Raw genomic sequence first — 25,526 nt, 5'->3', positions numbered from 1 at the left:
GATCCTTTAGAAATCATTCTAATAGATGATTTATAAGTGTTGGAAACAGTTCTGCTGTAATGTGTGTGTGTGTGTGTGTGTGTGTGTGTATATATATATATATATATGCTAAATCATGAACACAATGACAGGGTGAAATGGGCTGTGATGCATGGGGCGCCAGGTAAAATCTTGCCTAGGGCAGCAAATTGGTCAGGGCCAGCCCTGGTTTAAAACATGTGATCACGAAGAAGGGGACCTTTAAATTCTCGAGCTCATTATAGCAGGATGGATTCTGATTGGATGTCAATGTTTGTATCATTCATCAGCTGGAAAAAAATTGTTTTGAAAATGATTCCAACGATACCGTTTCTCTATGCCTTTATCGTTATAGTTGTAGTGTAGACTCTGCTATTCTTTAATATTGAGAACGATTTTTAGAACTATATCTTTAGTTATCTTTATAGTTATCGTGCTTGGTGTGGAAGGGCCTTAACAAGGTTTTTTTTTTTGGGGGGGGGGGGGGGGGGGGGGTTGCATGGTCATAATGAAAGAGAGAAGCCAAACACAACAAGCAGTGCTGCTACACAGATACACATTTAATTCAGAAACATTTAAAAATTATAGTCATATACTTCTCTCTTTTTTTAATAATTTTCTACACATTTGCTACAGGAGTAAACAGAGCTCTCAGTGAATTATTAACAGTGATCACATGACGTAAAGGCGGCACTAGACATTACAGATGTGTAAGCACTGTATGTTTGTTAAAGTTTGGACAGGACCCTTAAGATATTACAGGTGCCTTTCAGGTACATTCCAACGAATTCTGAGTTCAGACATGACTGTGCATATATGGTCTCATGTTTGACTGCATGAGACATGGTCGCTTCTTTTGTCATTTCCACATTTGATACATGAATTGCATTTTTGGCCATGATAAAGAAAGCATTTTAAGAACAAAATCTGCATTTTTCAACATCAAACATTATACGTATGTATATTTATAAAAAAGACAACCTGATACTGTCAATTTACAGAATTAGGACACTTTAAATGTGATGCTTAAAACCATCATTTCCCCCTGAAACTCAATTAGGACTGAAGCATTTGGCCCCTGCAAAGTGTTTCCAGCATTGGAAAGCTTTCATAGTCTTTCAAAAAGTGACAATATTAATTTCTGATTAGTGAAAGGGAGTGAGGTGCGTGAAAAAGATGTAAAAGTGACACAGTGGGATGTGGCTCACTGAGGAAGGGCTTTCAGAATGGCATTCACCTCTTCTGCCACAGCTGTCAGGGCAAACTCAAACTGGTCCTGAAGAAATAATCAAGATTAGTGTGTAAATGAATTCACTCAACATCCACAATCATATGCTGGGAAAGCACTTAGTACATACCTTGGTGCGTACCATACTTGGTCTCTGGTCACGAATGTGCTCCAGTGTTGCAGCAATGTCAATCTCCTTCACGCCTAAAACACACAAATAACCTGTGAGCATGCGGCGCGTGCATGAAATTAAACGGCTAGATAGAGAAGCGAGGTGCTTACCTTTCGCCATGCGGTTAAGTACCATGTCAATAAGAATATAGGTGCCGGTTCTGCCAGTTCCTTCACTGTGTGAAACAGGAAACCAATTTAAATCATTCATTTTCAATGATAACAGTAATAAAATAAAATAAAAACGCTCATATTGTGAACCTGAGACTCATTGTAGCCGTTTACCTGCAGTGCACAATGATTGGGCACGAGCGTCCTCTGTAGCACTTGTTCACTTTTCTAAAAAAGAAAAAGAAAAGGAGGATAGAGGAGAGAAAGAAAATTGAAAACTAAGTATGTAATAAGAAGCATTATGGTCAATTTGTCCAAATTTGTCAACAAAGAGGAACTGAGCGACGTGTGAGGTTGGGGAAGGATGGGGGAGAGAGGAGATGGAGCATCCGTTAAGCCTCGCTCCTGCTGCAATCACACCTACCAATGATCATTTTTGTGACTATGCAACTGGACCCAGACTACTAGCTGCAAATCACAAAAATGACACTGGGAGGTGCGCTACGTCCAGGGACCTACCGATCTCCATCAGAGACAGAGAGTGTGACGGTGGGAGGAGGAGGAGAGGAGGACATGGTGTCGAGCACAAACGGGGAAGGTCCAAAGTGCAAATGCATTCAAGGGAGAGGAACGCTGGAAGGACTGGACTTTAAGGTAAAGAAAACATCCACAGATATTCAGGGAATCCCAAGTGTGAAGCAGATCCTCATATTCGGGTGAGACAAGCAGTATTTGCAAAAAGATGTGGATAAGACACTGTGTGTGTCTAAACTGATTTTTATGTTTATTTGTTCATTGAAATAAAGATCATTTTAAACATTTGTCAAAGCCATGTGGAACACCTTTTACCTTACAGTCATCAGCAAGAAATTTTAATTTTAAGGTGTCCTTGTTACACTGTTACATGTACTATACTTAGAAATAAATCTAATAAATGACACATAATTAAATTCAAGTAGCCCTAAGCCAAACCCAAACCACATAGTAAGCACATGCAGTTCATATCACTCAGCACTTAAATGCATAATGAGACCGTAACAAGGACACCTTAAAATAAAGTGTCATTTTTGAATTTTTGGATATTGTTAAATATGCTTTTAAATATTATGTTTACTCATTACTTTTAAACCCTTTTTTTACATTACACTATCATCAAGAAACTTTTTATATGTTTTTAACAACAACATCAAATATACTATCATCCAGTTAAATGTAACATTTACTCACTGTTTATGCAGTTTTTGAATAATGTAGCATACATATTTTGGAACGACAATGACAGTAACAAGCACATTTATTTGTTTCAAGCAGTTTTTTGGCTATTTTTATCAAATCAGCAAATCTTCAATACAGATATTGCGCCTTTAATTTAACAGAGTGCTCACAAAAAATTGTTTCAATCACAGTCCATTTTGCATTCAATATCAATTCTGTGGAAATGTTCTTTATTCTTTAATTATCCATCATTTCCCACCGGTTTTACCAATTTTCTGCAATTTTCTCCTGTGGTGCTGCTATTGGACACTATTACCTTTTAGTACATTTGTTTTGCTATTACTGTGTTGTGAATTATTTTCGCACCTGAAACTTTTGAGTAGCGACTACTACCTGCAGTGTGTGTGTGATCTGTTTGTAGTTGTATGAGAATGCGAGTCGGTGTTGGGTTGTGTCAGTACCTGCGGAAGTCCAGCAGGGGGCGTGTGGAGGAAGGGATGCCTTGTGCAGGCCAGCTCAGCAGATGAAACTGGGTCAGAGTGCGAGTCTCCTGAGTCTGAACGTTCTTCAGGTAGAAACTACGAACCAGGAAGTCTTTACACCAGATGTGTTCAGACACAAGGTTCACCTGAGACATACAAGAACAAACAGGTAGTAAAGAGTAAAAACTAAAAGCATCAATGGCCTTCGAGGGCAATGAAACTGAATGTTTCTCACCTCATAGATGTTGTATAAAGATGATCCTTCATCAGGCCAGTAACGTTCACATTGTTTCTCTCCATCCTCCACTAGAGCGGTCATCATCACTATTACTGTACACCCGTTCTCCCATACCATCTAACACATGCACCAAAACACTGTCAGTACACAGAGAATCACTTACCGTATATAGGAGATGCATATTAACAATCTAAAGCATTTTAGTGTTGTGCTTTTATTCCATTTATAACCAGTTAGAATTTCACATTTTAAATCTAAAAATTCTAAATCTTAAAATTGCATCACTACTCTCAACGTGTGCACCTCACCTGCCAGAAATCCGCAACAGTGTGTGCTAAAGGTCCTTGAGTTGCAATATAAGCAGGTAAACGTGGATCATGGTCAATCTAGGGGTAAAGATAGTAAAATGAAGATTCGTTCCTGTGACATGATCACATGTACATTTGTTTATAGAGAAACAAACATTCATTTACTTATCCAGCATGCATATTAGTGCTAGAAGCAAAAACCTTGTTCTATAGTGGAATAAAGATGGTCACTTCTTACTATAGTGCTGGCATTTATGTAGTCCTCTTTGGAAGGATTGACCTCTGCCTTTAGTTTCACTCTCGAATGGTCATCTAAAACAGAATGTTTAAATTAAACATACCGAAAACTGAAATGTATACGTTTAACTCATTTTGGTTTGCCAATATTTGCATTTTTCAGTTATATGTTGTCTTTCTTGCCAGTGTAATCTACTTTTTTTTAAAGTCTCTAATTTAAGCTCAGCAAGGCTCCATTGGTTTGATCAAAAATACGTTAAAACTGTAATATTGTGAAATATTATTACAATTAAAAATAACTGTTTTGTATTTAAATATGTTTTAAAATGTCATTTATTGCTGTGATATCAAAGCTGTCACGTGTCACGTGATCCTTCAGAAATCATTTTGATGTGCTGATTTCAGGAAATATTCATCACTGTCAAGGATAGAAACTAAAATGGTTGTTCTGCTTAACATTTCTATGGGAACTGTGATAAAATATTTTTTAATTCATCTTTGATGAATAGAAAGTTCAATAGAACAGAAATTATTTGAAATATAAATCTTTAGGCATTATAAATGTCTCTACTTTCACTTTTAGTCAATTTAACGTGTCCTTGCTGAATAAAAGTGTTTCCTGTAATGTAAATGGATGAGATCAACGAAGTAAATGTTTTTTTAAGACACACTGCTCTTACAGGGCACAAAGTCAGGATAGCGGTTCTTCTCCATGTTGCTTTCAGACTGGGCGACAGAGACCGAGCTCGGCTCGGCCTGGTACGAACACAGAGCCTCCCACTCTTTCTGTAAGCGGTCCTTATTCTTCAGATGGTCCTCCATATATGCCTGAACAACAGAAATGGATTTGAGGCATTCCACTGGCTGCTCATTAAATGGCTATTTTCCTTCTATGCAATTAATACACAACTTGACATGATTCCACAGCACACAGTCAAGAAGACACGAAACTCCAATAGTTCTTCTTTCCTTAAATTTGCTGAAGGTTTTTTTTTTCTATACAAGTTTAAATATAAATTTGGTTTGTGCAAGCAGGTACTGCAACCTATTTACTGATATGTGCTGAACAGTCAGAAATTGTAATGCAATAATTCCTGTTAATTAGAGTATGATTCTCACTTTTGTTAGCACACAGAAAGATGCAGCATATTGCTAGCAAAGTGAAGTCTGAATTATAATTTGTGTGTGTACCAGTATCATGTGTCCGGTGGAGATGTCCATGTTGGACTGTGCAGGCTCTTCGCTCCAGGACGGTGTGCTGCTGTGAGAGCTGGGACTGTGCTGCGGTCCATCGCTGAACTGAGACGACACACTGCTGACTCGAGATGTGTCGGTCCCCCGTCGACCTCCTGGCTCCGGACGGGCGAACGATGACTTGGCTGCCATGTGCTGGCGACACAGCTCCTGAGAGATGCAGAGAAACCTGCTCATCACTGACTGAGCATTAATGTCTCAAATGACATTTTCAGATCCATAATCATCACTGTTAATAAACAGCAATACTTAATGTCAACTGAATTGAAATGCAATCGCTGTGCTGATTACATGCCAGTTACAACCTGATTAAACTGATCAAAACATTTATGTTACTAAAGATTTCAGTCACGCTTTATTTTGAGGTTCAATTCTCACTATTAACAAACCATAAACTATGATTTTGCCACAATAGACTCCTATTTTGCTGCTTATTGATATTAAGGTAGTTGTTAAATTTAGGTATTGGGTAGGATTAGAGATGTAGAATATGGTCATGCAGAATATTGCTTTATAAGCACTTATAAACAGGCAGTATGTTAATGCTAATGAATGCATTAATGCATGCTAATGAACAAATAGTTAATAATGAGAATTGGTCCCTATATATGTTACCAAGATTTCATAAATGCTGCTCTTTTGAAAATGTTTCTGTTTTCATAAAAAAAAAATGAATAAAATCTTAAATGCAGCACAACTGTTTCAAACATCAATGATAATTAATGTTTCTTAAGCATCAAACCAGTATATTAGAATGATTTCTAAAGGATCATTTGACACTAAAGACTGGAGTATGTCTGAAAATTCAGTGTGCCATCACAGGAATAACTTAAATATATTTCAATAAAAACAGCTGTTTTAAATTGTAATAATATTTCACAGTTTTTACTGTTCAAAAGACCCCAAAGGCATTTCGGGCTCCTAAAAACATGGTGATATGATTTTATTCATTATGCAAAATTTCAGGCACTATATGACGATATTACATGTGCCATTTTATTTCTGTGAAATGTATTTTCCATATTTCTTTTATTTTTATATACCTTTTAGTTCCTCTGACTACATTTTCCTTTTTGGGCGATACAGTAAACATCTTTCAATCATTCTGTATCTTTCTCTCTCTCTCTGTATTTGTGTGTGTTTAACATTGTACCTGGTAATCAAAGTGGGTTTCCGCACCGGCCTCTGGTCCCAGACCCAGTTTTCCAGAGGCTAACTGCCGGGTGTGGTGTCGGAGACAGGCGACCGCGAGGGCCACCAACAACACCGTGCCCACACAAGCCATGGCCACCATTGTGAGGACGACCCCACGTGAACCCTCCCCGACCCGTGTGGCCTGGGGCAAACCACGCCCCTCGCTCCTCTAAAACGAGAGAAAAAGAGAATTACAGCAAATCATACAAAGAATCAAGGGAACATTTGAGAGATGGCTTTCATCGCGGAGCGTTTGTATGGTCTCTCTTTCTTCTCTACACTCTCTCATCCCTCTTTTGTCTCTCTCTCTGTTTGTGTAAACACGTCGGATGTCATCATCGACTACTAATTACCCTGGCAACCCAGACGCACACGCACAGCCACGTGTCACCCTGCAATAATTAGAGGAAGTCAGTGACCCACCCGCTCCGCTGAATAATTAAGGAATTAAGGAAGCCCCCCAACACAATGCAGGGTCAATCACTCGGAGGGGATCTTTCGGACACTCTCATTTCGTTTTATTCCATCCTTACTCTTCTGCACTTACAGCGCATCGAGAGAATGATACAACGCACGGACGCAACTGCTGATGTCATGCGGCCGCTGTCCCGTGTCTCCAACCCCTGCCTGCTGGTGTTGCCATGGTGTCTGGGAGCCTCAGCAGGGGGGAACAGGCCGTAGCGCTACCATGGCAACAACGGAATGCTCAATGTAATCCATGGCCATCACAGTGAGCGAAGGAAATGAGAGGAGAGCAGAGGAAACATGCCACTGTCAATACGCCTGCATTATTACACCGAATAATACGTGCTGTTATCTGCAGAAACCACCTTAGGACCTAAAACTTACAGCCACTGGCATCTGTTTTATCCACCTGCATTCTAATCTAGTCTTTCTAATCTTTGGGTGTTAAAGGATAATGTTTTAATGAATATTTTAATTCCTATTATTCTCCTATTATAGAAAAGAACATCCTCTGTACTAACATAAATGTGACTCTGTATTACATAAACACACACACACACACACATATATATGTATACTTATCTTGAAGTCCTACAGAAACTGTAGTTTATTATAATATAAAATAAACTACAGCTTCTGTAGCACTGCGAGATAATTAAAAATACTTAAATCAATAATCAATACAATACAACATCATGCAATAATAATCAAAATAAATAATGTATATTTAGGTGCCATTGTCTGATTACCTAGTTATCCTTTATTTTATATTTATGTCAATTTTTTTTTTTTATTAATAACCAGAGTTAATGTTACTTTCGTCCAGAATATCAATTTATATTTGGCATGAAAAAAACAAATCTGAAAAAAAAAAAAAAAAAAGTATAGGTAATTATGACAAAAACAGCAGAACTTTTTTATTTCAAATAAATTATTTTAACTCCTGCATTCAGTTACATTGAATGCCTCTGATATCTACAAAATCAAAGAATTGTTTTAATTAATTTAGTGCAAAATGCTCAATATTTAATAATATTTCGATGATTTCAGTTAAACTATATTGCTCTCACATCAACCAAACCTAATTAAAGAATTATTTAATTTGGTGTACAATCCTCAATATTTATTATTATTTTAATGATATTAATTAAATTATTTTGCCACCGCAAATTGCCTGAATATATCTGGACACAATCTTTAGAAAATTAAATAATGGAACTTTTCATACATTGATATTTACTTTTTCACCAGCATATACAAAAGACTAATTGTCAAAGTTGTAAACTAAAAATAAATCTCACCAAGTGAAATAAAACAGCAACGAATGCAACAAGTTTTAACAACCTATTCTAACACTGCCTATAATTTTCGCTCGGGCACCCGCTCTTTTTTTCTGAAAGTGGAACAGACCTTTAGGCTGACACCTCAGCACCACTCTGCAGCTCACAGGCAGCTGTTAGAGCTGAGCTAGCAGAAGAAAAAGACTGAGTGAAAGAGCTCTTAAGTCTGACCACAAAGAGGTCAGGACGCTTTCCCTTCTTTTCGGTCCTTTCTCGAAATTCATCAACCATTTTCCCCCTCGCTCCCTGTCCTCCTCACACCCACTCTCCCTCTCTTTCTCCTTCTTCATCCCTCACACGTTTCATTCTGTCCCTCTTGTTCCCACTCAAATTCGGCCTTTTCTCCCGAAAAGCTAGAAGAATGTTCCGCAGGAGAGATTGAAGGAGGTAGAAGGAGGGAGGGAGAAGGCGGCGGCGTTGAAGCAAGGGTGCACGACTGGACGGAAGGACAATGGGGGAGGAGAGATAAAGGGTGCGGGGCGCCTCACCTGCTACTCCAGAGAGGCCCCGAAAGGAAGACTGACAGGCTTTTAGAATGGAGCACGGGAGCAGGCAGAAAAAATGAGCTGGTTTAGGACAAGAGGACAAAGGCCCCCCAAGGTCTGAGAGGGGCAGGCGGAGAAATGAGGACGCAGAGAGAAAGCGGGAGAGAAGGCAACCGATCGCAAGAAGAGAAAGCATGGTTACAGGGAACGAGAGTAAAACTCTGCACAGGAGGGATAAAAAAAACGGGTGATACGTGAGGAATAACCTCACGACATAACGCTCAGTTCAGCACATGCTCAACCAATCGCTAGGAATACTAATGTGCATTTGAATCACAATAAGCTGTTGGCCGAGGAAGCATAATTCAAACATCTGTTCCTCAAGAAGCGGGAAAATCAGATTCAGCGTCCCAGGACCCCTCTGCCGTTCCCCATGACCCCCGAGCCCTTTGACCTCAGCCACAAAAAAAGGAGATATACGCACACACAAACACACACGTATGGCTGTGTGTGCACTTGTTTGTTTTGGAAGATCCCAAGGGCAGAGATCACCAAGAGCTTCGCACTCAATAGATGATTACAATAGATGATTCAGACACAGCCGAACACGTCCGAGTCAGACATGGAGCACCGACCATCTCCGAGGGTCTCAGTGATCTAAGATTTCATCAGGCTGTCTGTCCCATTATGTATCTTCTGCTCAATTCGCTCGCTGTGAATTGATTTCTCAATTCAGCAGGGCTCTGCTGTTATCTGATAGAGGCGTTCAGACTATGACTCGTCAGAATTCACAGCACCGCCGTCGTCTCGCTGCCTTTATATTGCACAGCAGAAGGTGTGCGGTTTTCATTAAGTTTCCTCTAAGAAAAAAAAAAAAAACCTTCAGAGAGTTGTTTATAATGGATGATTTTTCTTCCTCTTGCATCTTTCAGTACATTCCCACTGGCTGTTTTTTTTTTTTTATGAATAATATTTGAAATAACCGTTCAATCTAAATGGAAACTCGAAAATGATTAAAAGAAAATTATCTAACTCTGTTAAATGAATGCAATAAAATGCAATTCAAGGTAACATGGAAAATTAACATCCACTCAATTCCAGTCACTTTAATGAATGGTTTAAGACAATATAACTTTTTTACGACCTACTCAATATATCTAATTAGTACACAAAACCAAGAGAAATAGAATGAACTTAGGTGCACCTGCAATGACTAGAAACGGATTACATCATCTCACTCATCCAGTCTGCTCTGCCCTGTTACCACAGCAACCGGTCCACCTGACATCACTATTCAAGATAGCACACAATTCTTAAAAACAGAGTTTAACCAAAATATTTCATTAAGCGCACATATGCCTTACGCATGCAGCACATGGCACTGCGCATGCACCACACACGCATTTATGTGTATGCCAAGCTGAAGATATGAACTGAGATCAAATGCATGTGGGTAAATGGTATTTTAGTTATAATTTGTAGTCAAATATTCAATTAAATATTACCAAAGACACATTTAAAGATTATCTATATATTAGTTGTGTTATTAAGGTAAGATATGTTAACATGGTTCAGATGCAAAAGAAAAATAATAACATACAAATATCTTAGGTTTTTGAATAAATATTTGCATCAAAAAGTTTAGAGTTAGCTTACATATGAAGACAATTCAGTTGATAATAATCATAATGTATTTAGACCATTTATTTTGAAACTGGTGAGAGAGAAATATTTATTTATAGTAGTTTAGTGTTCTGTAGTATCTATAATGTAGAAGTTTGAATTGTTATGGTATATTTGTTTCAGAACATATTTATAGAACTGATAAAGCCTACAATATATATTTCAGATTTCCATATAAAATACAGCTTTATCCACAACTGTCACAGTTGTTAACTGAAATTACAATTCAAGTGTATGAGTGTGCAAAAAGAAGAAAACAAAAAAAACATTTTTTTTTGGAGCTGTGATCATTTTTGAATGCAATAGTTTCTACCTTCTTTAACAACTTCTACATGTGAATAGGAATATATTTTGAAAAAAATATACAAAATATACACACACCCACCCACACACACACACGTTCACTAAATTAAATCTGAACAAACAGGATGCATGATTAATTGCATCAGTATGTTGGTAGACTATTAAAGCAATGAGTAGCTTATGTCTATTCCATTATTCATAAGGAAAATATATCATGATGTCAAGCACAACCATCAGAAAAACACCTAAATAAATAAATCCATCCTACATAAAGGCCTACAGAATCAGTAGATCTAGTACGAAACAGAACTCACCGGCACACATCCCGTGTGCTCTCCGGACGCTCAGACCTCTTTACCTCACACGCGCCACAACATCATGAGCAGGACCGTCTTCAATCTCACATTTTCAAGCCTCCAAACAGTCCAAACATCTCCGGTCAGACAACTTAAGAAAAGCATCAAACAAGCGCTTCAAAGTAGCCCTTAACGTTTCAGAGCAGAGAAACCAAAACGGTGGGATAGAGTGGCATACGTGTAGTGCCGGAGCGAAAAGGTAAATGAATGAAAATAAATGGGAAGGACAAGAAAAGGGAGGGGAAAGAGAGAATGTGACTCCCCGAGAGCTGTGTCCGACTCGTATGAAGGCCTCGCTGCCTCTCAGCCCCATTCAACCAATTCTGCCACTTGTCACATCAAACGTTGTTGCCTTAGAGACAGCTCCACATGTTTCTGATGGTGAAATGGTGGGGTAGGGGGTGGTATTGATGCCCTGGATAGGTCGTCCGTGTGTGAGAGAGAGAGAGAGAGAGAGAGAGAGAGGGGAGGGGAAAAATGGGCCAAAAGCAACAGGAGCAGGAGGGGGTACAACGAATGGGGTGTAAGAAAAGTGCCATGGGCCCAAAAAGGGGTTTGTAAGTAATATGGTTTGGCAGGGACACAAACACTGAGCCTTCACATCTGGAATAACCGTACAACAGAAGATATATGAGATCGCACAAGTTGGGGACAATACGGGTAATGGTCCCTGCCCAAGATTTATGGAATAACAAGTGTTTAAATTGACATGTCTGATAAAAATGCTTTAAACTGGATATATTATATTTTAAGCTGAAAAGGATTTTCAGGATGTGTCATCCAATAAATATATAAACCCTAGGGTACATTAAAGTAATAGTTCATGCCAAAATGAAAATTCAGTCATCATTTCCTCAAAACTGTATACATTTCTTTCTTCTGTTGAACACAAAAGAAAACAGCTGCTGGTCCCCACTGACTTCCATTGTATGGAAAAAATACTATGGAAGCCAATGGGGACCAGCAACCATTTGGTCACCAACATTCTTCAAAATATCTTAGGGTGAGTAAACCAAATTTAAATTTTGGGGTGAATTACTCCTTTAATAAGATTTCAGTGCAATCTCGGCGGGAATTCTGAAAGGGCATTGCTATGTATGTCACTGTGGGCTGTAAAAACCTTAATTCATTAAAGAAGTAAAGAAAGAGACTCACAGAGAGAGAAAGAAGCACAGAGAGACAAAACAGCCAAAGCAGAAAAGCATTTATCCCCATAAAAGGCGGACAAAAAACAGTCAGGTGCAGGCAGGTCTCATTACTGAGGCAGAGAGAGAAAATTATAAGATAAAGGACAGGGAGAGCGCACGCACACTCGCTCGCTCGCTCATACGCTGTGCACTTCACAGCAAAGAAAGTGTCACAGCCCACAATAGAACAAGAAAGAATAATTAAAAATATGAGCAGCCGGATGCAACAAAAGACATTATTCTGCATTCAAGGGCCTGCAACAGCTGTACAAAGTGAAAGGGGAGCGAGCGAGGGAGAGCAGAACGCCTCAATATGCGCCGAGCACAAAAGCCACCCAAGAAAGTGGGGGAGCGAGGGAGAAAGGGATGGGGAGGGGTCACAGGCAGAGGTAACAAAAAGAGAACGGCCAGAAGAATGGCAGAGGGGAGAATGGCATGGGACAAGAAGAGAAAGAATGAGTGAGGGAGAGAAATGAGGCACAGCGGGAAAAAACGCAGGAGGATTGGAGACGGGGGATTGGTACAGTGGGGACAGTTCGAGATGAGATGAACGGTGACGATTTCTAAAACAGTTCGTTTCAAATGCCCTCCTTGTTCAGTTCAGTATTAAACGCCAGAGTGATTCATGAAAACCCAGAGTTATATCTCAGTACGTGATCTGTACATAATAGATGGACAAAACTGTAGAATCTATGAATTTCAATGAGAACGTTCCCTGTTTGGTTGATGAGGGTGGTTACGCAGAGAATAGTGACCTGTGTGGCCAATTCTGTTGCTGACTGACAAGAGAGAGTGGCTCATTATACCAACCGGTTCCCATAATCGCTAATCTATAGACCTGCTGATCACAGTGAGCGTGTGGGTTTCACGGTTTGCGGTTGGAAGACATAAAAAAAGGGATAGGCGTACCTCTCCTACCCCAGTCTGGATGATTTTCAGTCCTGTCTCTCCCTCGAGGAAATTCTTCTCAGCTACTGCAATACAAAGACAATAAATGTTGGTGAATGTGTGAGTGAATCAATAAGTGCCCGCGCATTTTTTTTTTTTCATTCCAGTCCAAACGAGAAGGCTTGTCACTCACCGGCTTTACTGGCCACATCCTCCGCGCTGAGATTAAGAGAGTTCTGTCGTACCCTGAACGTCAGGGCCGAGCCCACCACGCTGCAGAGACAAACGGCCGAGAGATCGTGTTTTCTTTTATTCTCACCCTGCATTCACTAATCTAACTGTCTCACACACGCACACACTTTACCTAATGTTGATGAAACTGCTCGTGGAGAGATGGATTCTCTCGGCCAGGGTCTCTAAGAGTTTCACCCCATCATAAAGACTTAAAGGACTGGAGGGAAAACACAAGAAGAAATCCATTTGTTTTATTATGAGCATTCAGCACAAATTAATTAAATTCATTTCGAGGAACATCCGGCTATATTAACACAAATGCATCAGGAAATTATCAGAAAACCCTTTTAAATTCTGGGGTTGAAAAAGGGTTGCATAAATTGGAGCAACTATTTAAAAAGATACAGAAAAATTTACCTGGTATGTAGATTAGATCTCATCTAGTCACATTTAATATTTCTCTGATAAACCTTGTCATACATTTTTATTCATACTGTTCAAGACTTTTTCTTGAAGTTTCCAGTATTTTAACTGAAATGAATAATTGTATAGCAATTTGCTGATGAAATATTTTCTAAATATGCATAAAACAAGAAAATGTTTATTAACTACAAATTTTTTTATGACTTTTTAATGACACTTCCAAGCTATTTTCATGTCTTCCATAACAATGGGAATACAGTGCAATACAAATACTCATAATTTTTCCCCATTACATTCATTCATTTTTAAAGCAGAAAATTAAATCTGTCTATTTACTTAAAAAAAATAAATAAAAAAAAAATAAGAAATACTACGAAAATTGTGTTTTTTGTAAAAACTTGAGCATGGATGACTGTGTCTAAAATGATCAGGCATCTGCCATCTATAACTTCAACATAGTAAATTTCAGGTGAATGAACTGTACAACATTAAAACCTTGAAAAGTTTTAGGAGTCCCTACCTCTGGTTAGTGACAATGTAGCCATATTCCTCTCTGGTGTTTGTCCCAGTTTTCAAGATGTTGGAGGTTTTCTCTTTTAAATCCGGGTCTTTGGCTGGCAGGGTGGGCCCCACAGTGGCAGGAGCTGGTGTGGATGGGGGCTGAGTAGGGGCCCGATGGTGTATTGGGGTGGAGGTCAGAGCTGAAACAGGTAAGGGGGGTTTCGCACCTTTTTCTTTCACTTTATCACTACCTTCTACAATTGTCTGTTGAGGAAAACACAAAGCGTTGTGTGTAAAGAAAAAAAAAACATAATGCAAATAAATCAGCATTTTTTTTTTTACCTGAAAATGCATTATAAAGCTAATTCATTAATTATTTTTACTTCTTTTTATGCTTTCTGATAAGTGCCAGTTTTTTTTATAATCAGATGACTCATTCAGCAATGCATTAAAAGCAATGTTTAAAAAGCAAAAATCCTGGTGAAAGTTATACCTTTTCTTGGACTACAAATCTGCATTTACCTCTTTTACCGTGACTGTCCCTGGGGATTGATCTGAGGAACACAAAGATAAGAAAAAAATCACACAGTGCTTTTGTCCCACAAACAATTTTAATGACATGAATGCATAAGACCTAAGCCTGTTGATAAAATTTATAATGCCCATGACAATAAGACTAGGTGCAGTGACTTCATCCTATATGATTCAAGCAATGTGACAATGCGTATGTCTGAATGCATGACATAAATACATTTGTGTGTGTTCTGATGTCACTCTATACCTGCGTTCTCCATGTTTTGTAGCAGCTGTAACACTAAAGTAAGTCTTTTTATCTGCTGAGGGCTCAGGTCTCGTGGGTCCACCCCAAAACTCTTTAACAGGGTGGCCAGCTGTGCCAGTGTATCATCTATAACACAAATATTAACATGCTGGATGAAATGGAAACATCAGCATGCACCATCAGTACCAACTGGAAAAAAATTCATATTCACACTTCATAAAATGCTACATATACATTTATATATCCAAAGCAACTTACATTAGATTCATTTGATAAGTTTACACTTTTTCTGAGATTTAAAACATGACCTTGGTGTTGCCTGCACCCAAAGTTAAACTGTTTTAGGAACAGAAATCCTAGTTTTGCACCAAAAAAATGCATCTTATTATACCTGCTCTCTAAATATGAGAACAAACAAGTTTAAAACACATCTGTTTAAGCAAGATATAATAAACAGCTCTATAATATCATTTGAATCCATTCAAAACTAAAGCAAATTGGAAAACATGCAGACTTTAATAGTGAATTGTTTACTATGACATCCCCTGGGGCATAACATTTGAAGCATCCCAAAAAGGGATACTCACCATCAAGTCCAGAAAGAGAGCTGTAGTCTTGAGGAACTTTCTTGTTGTTGCGCTGGGCTGAGCTGGGCTGTTCCTGTAGGGTGTAGTCCTCTCCATATTCCAAAGGGAAATCTAGATCTTCATAATATGGGGCGGCAGGGAGGGCTGCTGCCCCCCTGTGGCGGAAAGAGGGTTGTGAGGAGGAGAGGTAGAGAGAGACTGCTTCTTGCAGGAGCTGACGGTCTCTGTCTCTTTGCTGGGCTCCAGCTCGAGAGGGGGGTCGCTGGTATCCCATGCTGGTGTGAGGATGGAGAGAATGGGTCATGTCCTCCTGTCAGGGAACAAATTAAAAATATAAGATAAATCTGTGTTTGGTTTTCTATGTTACTTAAAAAAAAAGAATCTTACTTGTAGGTATGAGTATGGGTCCACTGGTAGGGCTTGCATCCGGAGCGAGGAGGACTGGTGGGGGTCTAGGATCATGTAATCCATGTAGCTCTGAGCTGGACCAGGTTCAGAGTTAGAGCTGGAATAGACCTTCTTAGCTGCAGGCTGTGGCGGCCTAAGAAAAATTCAGTCAGATACATTACATCTAATACAAGAGATCAAACATCTGAGGTCTGAGAGACCTCTGAAATCAAGTTTTCCAGCAGTAATAATAACACACTCAAAGAATGGTTGAAAAATAAAAAATTACTTTTTCATCCTCATGTTCCTGTCAGACCTGTTTGACTTTCATTTTTCTTGTGTAGCACAAAAGGAGAAATTCTGAAGAACGCTTTTTTCATTCGTGTTAATAGATCGTTCAAGCACCATGAAAGTATTATAGTCTTTTACATAAGTAGAACATCATCTAAGAAGTCTTCTAAAGCCATGAAGTAGCTTTGTGTGAGAAACACAAGAAGCTTCATTAGTAAGTCAGTGTGCAATGAAAATCTTGATATTTCCGATGGAGCTGACATACTTGAGTTTGAGTCCTAGTTTGTGGTACTTTCTGACTCTCTATCACTTCACTTTCTGTCAAGCGACTATTTTCCTATTCAAATGGGCAAAAAAATCTGTCTTTCTGGTAAAAGACAAAATAATAATAACAAAAAAAAAAATCTAAATCTTGACAGCCATGCTAACCCTACTTTGAAATTTCATGAGGGAAGTGGTGATTTAATTATTTTCCAAATAAACTGATCAAAGTATCTGATCAGGTCCTCAGGTTCAACTTGACTCAATAATCCATTACAATTCACAAAACTATTATTTAAATTCAACAAACTTTAAATATAGTGCACTTTTCAGCTCCATAATCCATTAACTGTAAATGCACAGAGAAAATGAGCCAGGAGAAAAATGTATTCCACTAAGGAAATGAAGTCATACAGGTGCAACAACATCAGGGTGATTAAATTATACTATTCCTTTAAACTAACATCATTGTTTGTTCCTGGTACTCACTGTGCAGTCTGGACCTTTTGTGTGCGTGTGTGAGGAATACGGCTCAGCTCCTTTGCAATGATGTGCTGGGTGATTTCATCCTGCCAAGAGAATCCTGTTCACAGGCACACAAATACACAAATCAGCACAAACAATGTGAGCAGGTATGTAAAGCAGTACTTAATATGTACAATAGTACTTACACTGTACACAGCACATGCCTCGCCAGAGTCTTTTTTGCTATGAAACCTGATATACTCAATCCTATCTGCGGAGCTTTGTTTGTTTGCCTTTAGTCTCTCCTAATCCTAATGGATAATCTATTTCTTCATTACTTCATTTGGTATTATACTATATTATACTTCTGATACACCTTGCACACTCCATTAGATACAGCAGCAGATGAAAGTACTTCTATTCCAAAAACTGGTATTATGATTCAGAAAATAAATGAAGTGTTAAATATTAAAAACGTGGGACGTTTTGTTGTCAGTACCAACATAAAATGAGTGTAATGTAATGCAATATATCCCAATAGACAAAAAAAAGCTTTTCTTTTTCATTATACCATTTTTGTTTTATTCACTTTATTTTATATCAGTAAAATGTAATAAATTAACAAACAAAATGTATGTTGTTAGCAAATAGTTTAAATACATTTTTGCACATTTACGTTTGAATGTTTGCTCTAGCCAGTGCATACGAGTAACAGGAAGTTAAAAGGCATGGAGTAACAAAGCTGTCAGCTATTCACTGTCGCAGGATGTCAGCTGTGAAAGTAAATGTCATTCATGCTTGGCTTTAGAGCTCTAGGAAAACACTGGCTATGTTTGGTGCTCATGTTTAACTAATATTATTCATTGATTTGTAATCATATTTGCATTTTCATATTTTCAAAAAATAAAAAAACAAAAATAATAGCATTACCGCTGTAAATGTGTGTGAGCCTAAAAATTAGAAATCATAAACATTATGTGGTAGAAAGGAAAACAGCTTATAAAAACATAATAAACAATGTCTTAATAAATCTGTGTTTATGTTTAAAGTAGGGGCTAAAAAATATTATTAGCCCAGTACAAAAACAACAAAAGGCAATTTTTGAAGTCGCCACCATGACACCGTGTGTGTGTGTTTGTGTGTGTGTGTGTGTGTGTGTGTGTGTGTGTGTGTGTGTGTGTGTGTGTGTGTGTGTGTGTTTACCCTGAAGCATCAACTCTTTGAGCACTTCCTGCAGTCTCTGAAGAACAGGAACAGAGACCTGGTACTGAACCTGGTCATGTCTGGAGCTCCGGCACTGTCCAAAGAGCTTGTCTGTAACACATACAAACACACGGAGGAGAAAATCTATAAAGGAAACCTGTTTTCATAATAATATTCTGTGTAAATGATGCAAAAAAAAAAAAAAATAGAAAAGTCTTTTGAACATTATGTACTAATGTCAGTATAAACAACTTCAAAATAATTAAATATGAAACAACATCTTAAACACTCATACATAAATACAGCATGACTATGAGCACATTCAAATGTCACAGACAAAATAACCCAGAAGTGAAAAATGAGCCAGTTTTCTTGACTAATAAGCACCCATAACATATTCAACCCACCCCACACATACACTCTCATCAAACACATATACCACTGACTCATCCCTGACTAAACCTCCAGTTGTGTGGTTTAAAAAAAGCCCTTGATCCCTAGAACCCGGCCATTTTCTATATCTCAGAGCAGGTCTGTCCATGAACATGACTCACAGCTATTTATAGTACAGATGGAGATGTGAGAGCACAATGGGGGAGATGGATCAGTTTCCCTTGGGCATGTAAATACACAGTACATCATTACATCGCAATAGAAGTGACCCAGGAGAAACTGATGTCACACCATCACTTCAGCAAAAGAAAGACGTACATACACACGACACAAAATTATATTCTGCCTCTCATAATACATACATGAATATTCGTAAAATAACTTTTTCAGTGGTTGCTGCATTTTATTTTGTTTTATGGCTGACTATACATTGGCTAAGCATAGACAGACATCTAAATACATATAAGCTACATGCATAAAAAAAATAATAATTGTTTGTTAGAATCTATTTTAGGAAGAACGAGGGATAAAGTCAAGGCTTTTGGAATCTCATTTATTTAAACACTTGACTTGTCTGAGGTTTATTATGTCTTATTGAAGCTTGTTTGCCCCATGGGATAAAAATAAAATAAAAAGGTAATTGTGACATTTTATCTCATAATTCACTATTGTAAGAATTGCGATAATTTAAGTCAGAATTCAGTGGAAAAAAAGGTCTGAATTGTGATGTATAAATTCAGAATGATAAACATGAAAAACAGCTTATTTATACACCTTTGTTCCATCATTTTATGACACTGGGAAACGGAAGCCTTAACTATGTACAGCAACCCAAGACCCTGAAATGCATTTCAAAGAGCGCCTCATATTTGTGTGACCTCTTTTGAATTCGCAGGTCTCCGTGTGGGTATATATGTGCGTATGAGTGTGTTTGGATGCACGGCAAAGACGTGAGTCTGTGCGTAAGCACCGGGTAGTGAGTCATCAGTGATTGTGGGGGCGTACACCCAGCTTCCACGGGCTTGATGATGTCACCGTTACCAAGGGGACATGGAGCAGAGGTGGGAGGGACTTGACGGTGAGAGAGAAGAGCAGGTGACAGAATACTAGTGGTTCATGGCTGTGGTAATAAGAACACAGGTAAATCCTTGAGATGAATACAAAATAGCAGATGGAATGTGAATGATTCCACTTTAGAATTTTCAGGAAACCGCACTGAAACACAAAAACAGTATGGGGCCATACCGATACAGTGAGGAAAAAATACACAAGCATATAAATATATAGACAATACTGATAACTGATGTCTTCTAATTGTTACAGTTGGGTTCAAAAATGTCTGAGACCACATGGTTTATTTTAATATTTAATAGTGGAAATTAACAGAAAGATTTAGGATTAACAATAAAGAAATATTCTGAAGTAAGAAATATTCTGAGTATTCTCAAGTGATAATTCAAATAACGCCAATTCTGACAGTGTGCTTCCAGGAAGCACAAGATGCTCTTTGGATCTTTCTCAAATCTTACTGGTTTTACATTAAGTTTTACACAAACTTGGGGAGCTTGTGCAACTGAAATTTGTTTAGTTCATTTTTTATTTAACAGGTCTGTGAAATAATATTAACAAATACACCTTTCAAATTTATAATGCATTAGTAGATGCTGAGATTAACATTATCTAGGATTAATTAATTCTTAATATTTATTTTTCATTGTTAATTCATGTAAACTAATTTTAATAAATGAAACCTTATTGTAAATTGTCATTGAAATATATATATATATATATATATATATATATATATATATATTTCAGAAAATAATGCAAAATATAAGGATTTTATAGGTTTTTGGATCCTATTGTATCTTCATGTGGACATCTATGTAGAATACTGACACAAATAACACAAACACCCACCCTCCAATATATACCAACACAATTTTCATTACTGCTGACAAATATGAAATGAGAAATGAAGTGAAAGTTCCTGCAGTATAAATTATTTAGCCGTGTGCATGTGTCTCCTGTTGCGTCGTTGTTCTAGCAGGATGTAGCAGAGCAGCAGTGTCAAGCGATGATCCGGAAATCACAATTAGATCATCGAGAGCAAGAAATAAAGAGACAGGACACAGAAGACAGAACCACGTCCCTATTGTGATACTCACCATCAGAGCAGAACTGCTCTCTAGAGCACAGCCTCTTCTCAAACAAACAGCCTGTATGCAAGGGACAGAAAGAGAGATGAAGAGGAAAAGGCAAGTGAGCATAATAAAACATTTCAAATGACAACTACTGAAAACCTCATAGCATTTTCTTTTTCCATTTTGTCCATATATATTATATAGATTGTTTTCAAGAGATGTCTAAGTGACCTTTCCTTCACCGACATATTCATCTAATCTATGTGTCAAATCTGTCTTTCCAACTTTCTGACTCTGGGACAAGAGTTATAGCTTAAAAACTCAAACTCAAAAACAATACTAAATCAAGATGAATCAATGACAATCATCATTCATCCATGATGGCCTATCATTTCAGTGGCTTGTTTCCCCTAAGATGCAGAACTGCTGTGTGGGCGGACAGAATGAGGAGGAAAGCTCTGGGCATGTGCCGAACACAGCTGATCAAATAAAAAGGAAACGTAACTGCCAGCGAGCATGACCTTACTATGCTCGAGTGTGTATGTGGGTGTGTGTATGTCTGTTTGTGTGTCTGTGTGGGAAACACTAGGCTGGCCAACAGCACTGCTTTCAGGGGAACCGAGCAGGACAAACAAAGATAAAGAGTCAAGCTGATAAAGCTGGAGAGAATAAAGTGGCCTAAAAACAGATTTAGACAGTTAAAAAAAGGATTGGGCTTTTGGTGAAATAATTCTAAATGAAATTATATACCAGATTAGGGCTTTTCACACTGCACTTAATCCCAGATTATCCTGCATTCAGCATTTGAGGGGGGAAATGTCAAATGGGGACTGAAAACCATTTAGATAAAGAGTCAGTTTTATTTTTACCATTGACGCACTGACGCAAATCGCAAATGTTCAAACAGGAACATGCGAAACATCAATTAATGAGCAACACCCAGGCCAGGATTACAGTAGCTAGAGTAGACTATATGTATGCATATATATGGTCCTGATTTATATACCATGAAAGGACCATAAAATGTCTACTTGCCTGTCAACCTATGTATTTTCATACCTCTGGCACAGCCAATAGCAAGAGTTTTGGGCGTGGCTAATGTAGCAGGCTGAGCCAGGGGGAGTTTAAGAAAACTGGTGTCGAAAAAGAAATTCAGATTCCATTGAAATCAAAATTCAAGGACTTACCAAACTATACAAAGGACAAAGAATGTTTGCAAAAAGTAAAGTTACAAGTATTCCTAATATGTTTTACCTTTTATTGAAAGCATCCAATTTAAGCTGATTAGACGAGCTTTTACTTTTATAGCTAGATGGGCTATAAAATGTGATTCCGTTTACCCGGGATTCTGAATGATCCATGTTGATCTATTTCAAGTGTGAAAAGCTGTACCATTTGTTAAAATAATGAATAAATAAAAGAAAAGAAAAGAATACAAAATATCGAATGACTATGAATTATATTGAAGAGTGAAGGTTACTAAACACAGGTCTGACCAACAGCTATTTTTGAAACACACTACAGTTTACGTTGACAAAAATGGGAAGTGTAAAGCCTGTTCATTATTCACAGTTATTCTGTACTAGGAACTTGTGAACTGCTGATTTAGAAATGGAACAGAATGTGGTGTTAACCTCTCATTTCCACTTTCCACTGATGACTTATCACATCAGTGAAAATCACCATGGCAGAGTTTGACTCATGCTGGATTAATGATTAAAAGCACACTGGATTCTTGTAAACACCAGCCATTGCCACAGTTTAGTCTCAGACAAACAGGTGCAAATCTAAACTCAAACTGAAATACTTATTATTTAATATGTTAAGATAATAAGCAATATGTTTGCAAAAAATAATCCAATCAAGTTGTCAGTGTAAATTTGTATCAGGCTAAAGCAGCAATAACTTTTACTCTAACAAAGACCCTGTTTGTCAATAACTAAATCAACATTTGCCCTCAGATGGAATGAGAATAAATATTACAATGAATGAGACAAAACTCTAGCAAAAAGTCCAGAAATATTACAAATGTAAATAATTAAGATGTATAGATGCTTTCATGGCGCTGCTTTTTATTTACACAAAACTAAAATCAGCATCTGAGCCGGTTTAGAGCAGCCTTAACCAGGCTGTCCAGAAAAAATAACAAAAAATAAAAACCCAACATCCCAACGTTTTTTCAACATCTCACTGAAACTGTCGTCCATTAAATAAACTGAGAGTGCAATCAAGAGACTATTGAACATTTAAATTAATGTGTAAGACGTAGGAGAAATATTTACAAATGGGCCACTCCTCCAATGTCGCCGACGTGTCGCCAAGGATACAGAGAAGAGTGATTTCTATTGGTCAGAGCAGGGATGGAGCGTAAAGAGTATTTCTGTTAACCTTTTAATGCTTGCATAGAGGATGATAGTGTATATTGAATGATATACAACAAAACATAAAGTGGATAGTTGCTTTCAAAATAAACAAATATGAAAATTGACCCTCTCCATGGTGCTGAAATGATGCTCTTTACCGGACGACTCTTCGTTTCCATACTGTCCTTTCCCACCAGTTGCATGATAAAACTGGAAGCACTTAAATTACGTATACAATACTTGTGATGCATGTTTACGGTGCGATGTGTTCACAGTGTCAATAAGAAACAAACACTAATATTCTCAAAAAGTGGTTTTAAAATAATGGCACGTATATCTGTAACATGATCCCACATGTCACAAAATACACCAAATTGCCCACGAGTAGAATTATTTGTTGTAAAGAATATAAATAAATGTGGCCACATTGTAATTGTCATAGGCCTAAACAACCACACCAATGCACGTCCGTGCACAACGAAAACTGACATTCTTTCAAATCGATTTTCATTATATTTCTCAAATACTTTATTTTCTAGCGATGCTAAAACCTACCGTATTTGCCTGCCATCCCAAGCTGGCAGAATACGGACATCAAAAGCAGGGCTCTCCATACTCGTGGATGCATCATATTAACTATCCACGGGATTGAATCGGCACGCGTTGTTTTATCGCCCTCCGTCTAGATTAAATCCACATTTTGTCTGTCGGTGCCGCAGGCTTGTGCTTAACGCTCGTAGCACTGGTGATTGACGCGTCAGGTAAGAGAAATTAACTGTGGGCTTTCGTTTTAAGCAAGAATAAACATACAGAGACATTAACGAATGCACTGAATTTCTGGTGCGGATCTGGAGCCGGAATCACGATCTTCCTTCATCGATGTGGCGGGGACCCGCAATTACGTCATAGAGAGACCAGGAGGTTTGTGAAGAGTCTTGCGTGCAAAATGAAGGAAGGGAGCTAGAGCCCTATACATCGGAGTCCTGGTTCACATATGAAATGAAAGAGTGGGCAGGATGTGTGACTGTCTGTTAGTTATAACACTGACTGCAGAAGATGCGGTTATAGTTTTCCTCCTCCTACGAAGAGACTGAGGTGAAACATAACATTTCACTGAGGAAAGAACTGATATCAAGTGAATCCCAGGCAAATTCATGTTCAATGACAAATGCTGATTGTTAGCCACACATCTTAAGGAAACGTGTTTTTGTGTTCATATGCAATAAACCCCTTATGAAATTAACCTTTTTTTTCTTCTTCTTCTTTTTTTACAAAACCATTGTTAAATTTCGTAAGGGCTGGTCTCAAATAGCAATAATTTTATGCAGGTGTAGAGCAAGTAGACCGAGTGAATATTTTACAATGAAAACAAACTAATATCACAATTGATGTAGAGCCAATTTGGCACCGTTTCTGTTGCTTTCATTTGTGGTATAAGAAACCAATGTAATGTACATCATGTTTACATCACCATTATCTAGCGCCAATTGAGATAGTAAAGTAACAACAAAACACGTCATTCTGACATGGAGATGCACCGGTTAAGCTGAGCTGTGGTGCCACCAACTGTCCGGGTATTGTCAGTGCAGTATTTTTCTCATATACGCTACATTGCTTTGCCATTAGACTGTTTCAATACACTTTCAAAATAGTGGCCATATGATGCACTATATATATATATATATATATATATATATATATATATATATATATATATATATATATATATATATATATATATATATATATATATAGTTTTATATAATTTATTTATTATTATAATTATTTTGCAATGCACAATATTTAGCTCCACAACAAAATGTTCAAAAAATGTACTTGTGAAGGCCTAATGAAATTTGGCCTCAAGCATATAGCTATATATATGTCAGCAATTTCTGTAAATGTTTTATAGTGGAACCCTTGCATATTTAACCTTTAAAACTCTGTCCCAAAATCTCGCCATGTTCCCCTTTACTCCCTCGGCGTGGCATTTCACCTTGTTGGAATCTGTGTTTGTCTGTTTGGGGGGTTGCTAAGGCAGCCAGAGGGAGTTTTTGAAAGACAACCTACTGGGCAGCTCCCACCACTTCCCATAAACCCTACCCACATGTGGTTTCACATGTCCCGCCATTTGGACACCACATTAGCAGACATGTTTTAGTCAAATGTCTTATTCAGCGACTCACTAAAACAAAGCAATTACCTCAGTTTCTTTAGATTCTGTTAGTAATTATTTTTTTATGGCACTATTATCTAAAATACAACAAACAAACATTTATCATTTTCTATATTTAATATTCAGTTTATTAAATGTATTAAAAACAGCTATG

The 25,526-nt window shown here is 37.8% G+C and overlaps 1 protein-coding gene across 2 annotated transcripts; it reads right to left on the bottom strand.

The window, feature by feature from the left end:
- Positions 1–557: 557 nt before the first annotated feature.
- ptprna (protein tyrosine phosphatase receptor type Na) lies at positions 558–24,154 on the bottom strand. 2 transcript variants are annotated; one of them, XM_052565823.1, is made up of 23 exons: positions 23,752–24,153; positions 20,858–20,908; positions 18,297–18,407; positions 17,118–17,211; positions 16,077–16,230; positions 15,690–15,999; positions 15,103–15,228; positions 14,844–14,875; positions 14,341–14,585; positions 13,528–13,614; positions 13,357–13,436; positions 13,185–13,249; positions 6,416–6,625; positions 5,200–5,412; positions 4,689–4,836; positions 4,010–4,083; positions 3,772–3,849; positions 3,461–3,580; positions 3,205–3,371; positions 1,703–1,756; positions 1,529–1,593; positions 1,377–1,450; positions 558–1,294 (listed from the first exon to the last, which is right to left on the bottom strand). In XM_052565823.1, the coding sequence occupies exons 1-23, from the start codon at positions 23,825–23,827 to the stop codon at positions 1,223–1,225; spliced, it is 2,706 nt and encodes a 901-aa protein (XP_052421783.1). In that variant the 5' UTR covers positions 23,828–24,153; the 3' UTR covers positions 558–1,222. The 2 variants fall into 2 exon arrangements, with proteins under 2 accessions (XP_052421783.1, XP_052421784.1); XM_052565824.1 differs by lacking the exon at positions 20,858–20,908 and having other exon boundaries at positions 23,752–24,154.
- Between the last annotated feature and the right edge of the window lie 1,372 nt (positions 24,155–25,526).

The sequence above is a fragment of the Carassius gibelio genome, chromosome B9 (assembly GCF_023724105.1).
Source record: "Carassius gibelio isolate Cgi1373 ecotype wild population from Czech Republic chromosome B9, carGib1.2-hapl.c, whole genome shotgun sequence".
Taxonomy (NCBI): domain Eukaryota; kingdom Metazoa; phylum Chordata; class Actinopteri; order Cypriniformes; family Cyprinidae; genus Carassius; species Carassius gibelio.
The sequence above is the reverse complement of the archived record's forward strand: the minus strand, read 5'-3'. Positions and strand labels throughout refer to the sequence as shown.

Coding starts and splice junctions, on each gene's coding strand:
- ptprna (XM_052565823.1), bottom strand. CDS start 23,827: ATGATGCATCCACGAGTATGGAGAGCCCTGCTTTTGATGTCCGTATTC. Junction 18,408..20,857: donor AGAGCAGTTCTGCTCTGATG/GTGAGTATCACA, acceptor TATGTGTTACAG/ACAAGCTCTTTGGACAGTGC. Junction 6,626..13,184: donor TCCAGACTGGGGTAGGAGAG/GTACGCCTATCC, acceptor CTCTCGTTTTAG/AGGAGCGAGGGGCGTGGTTT.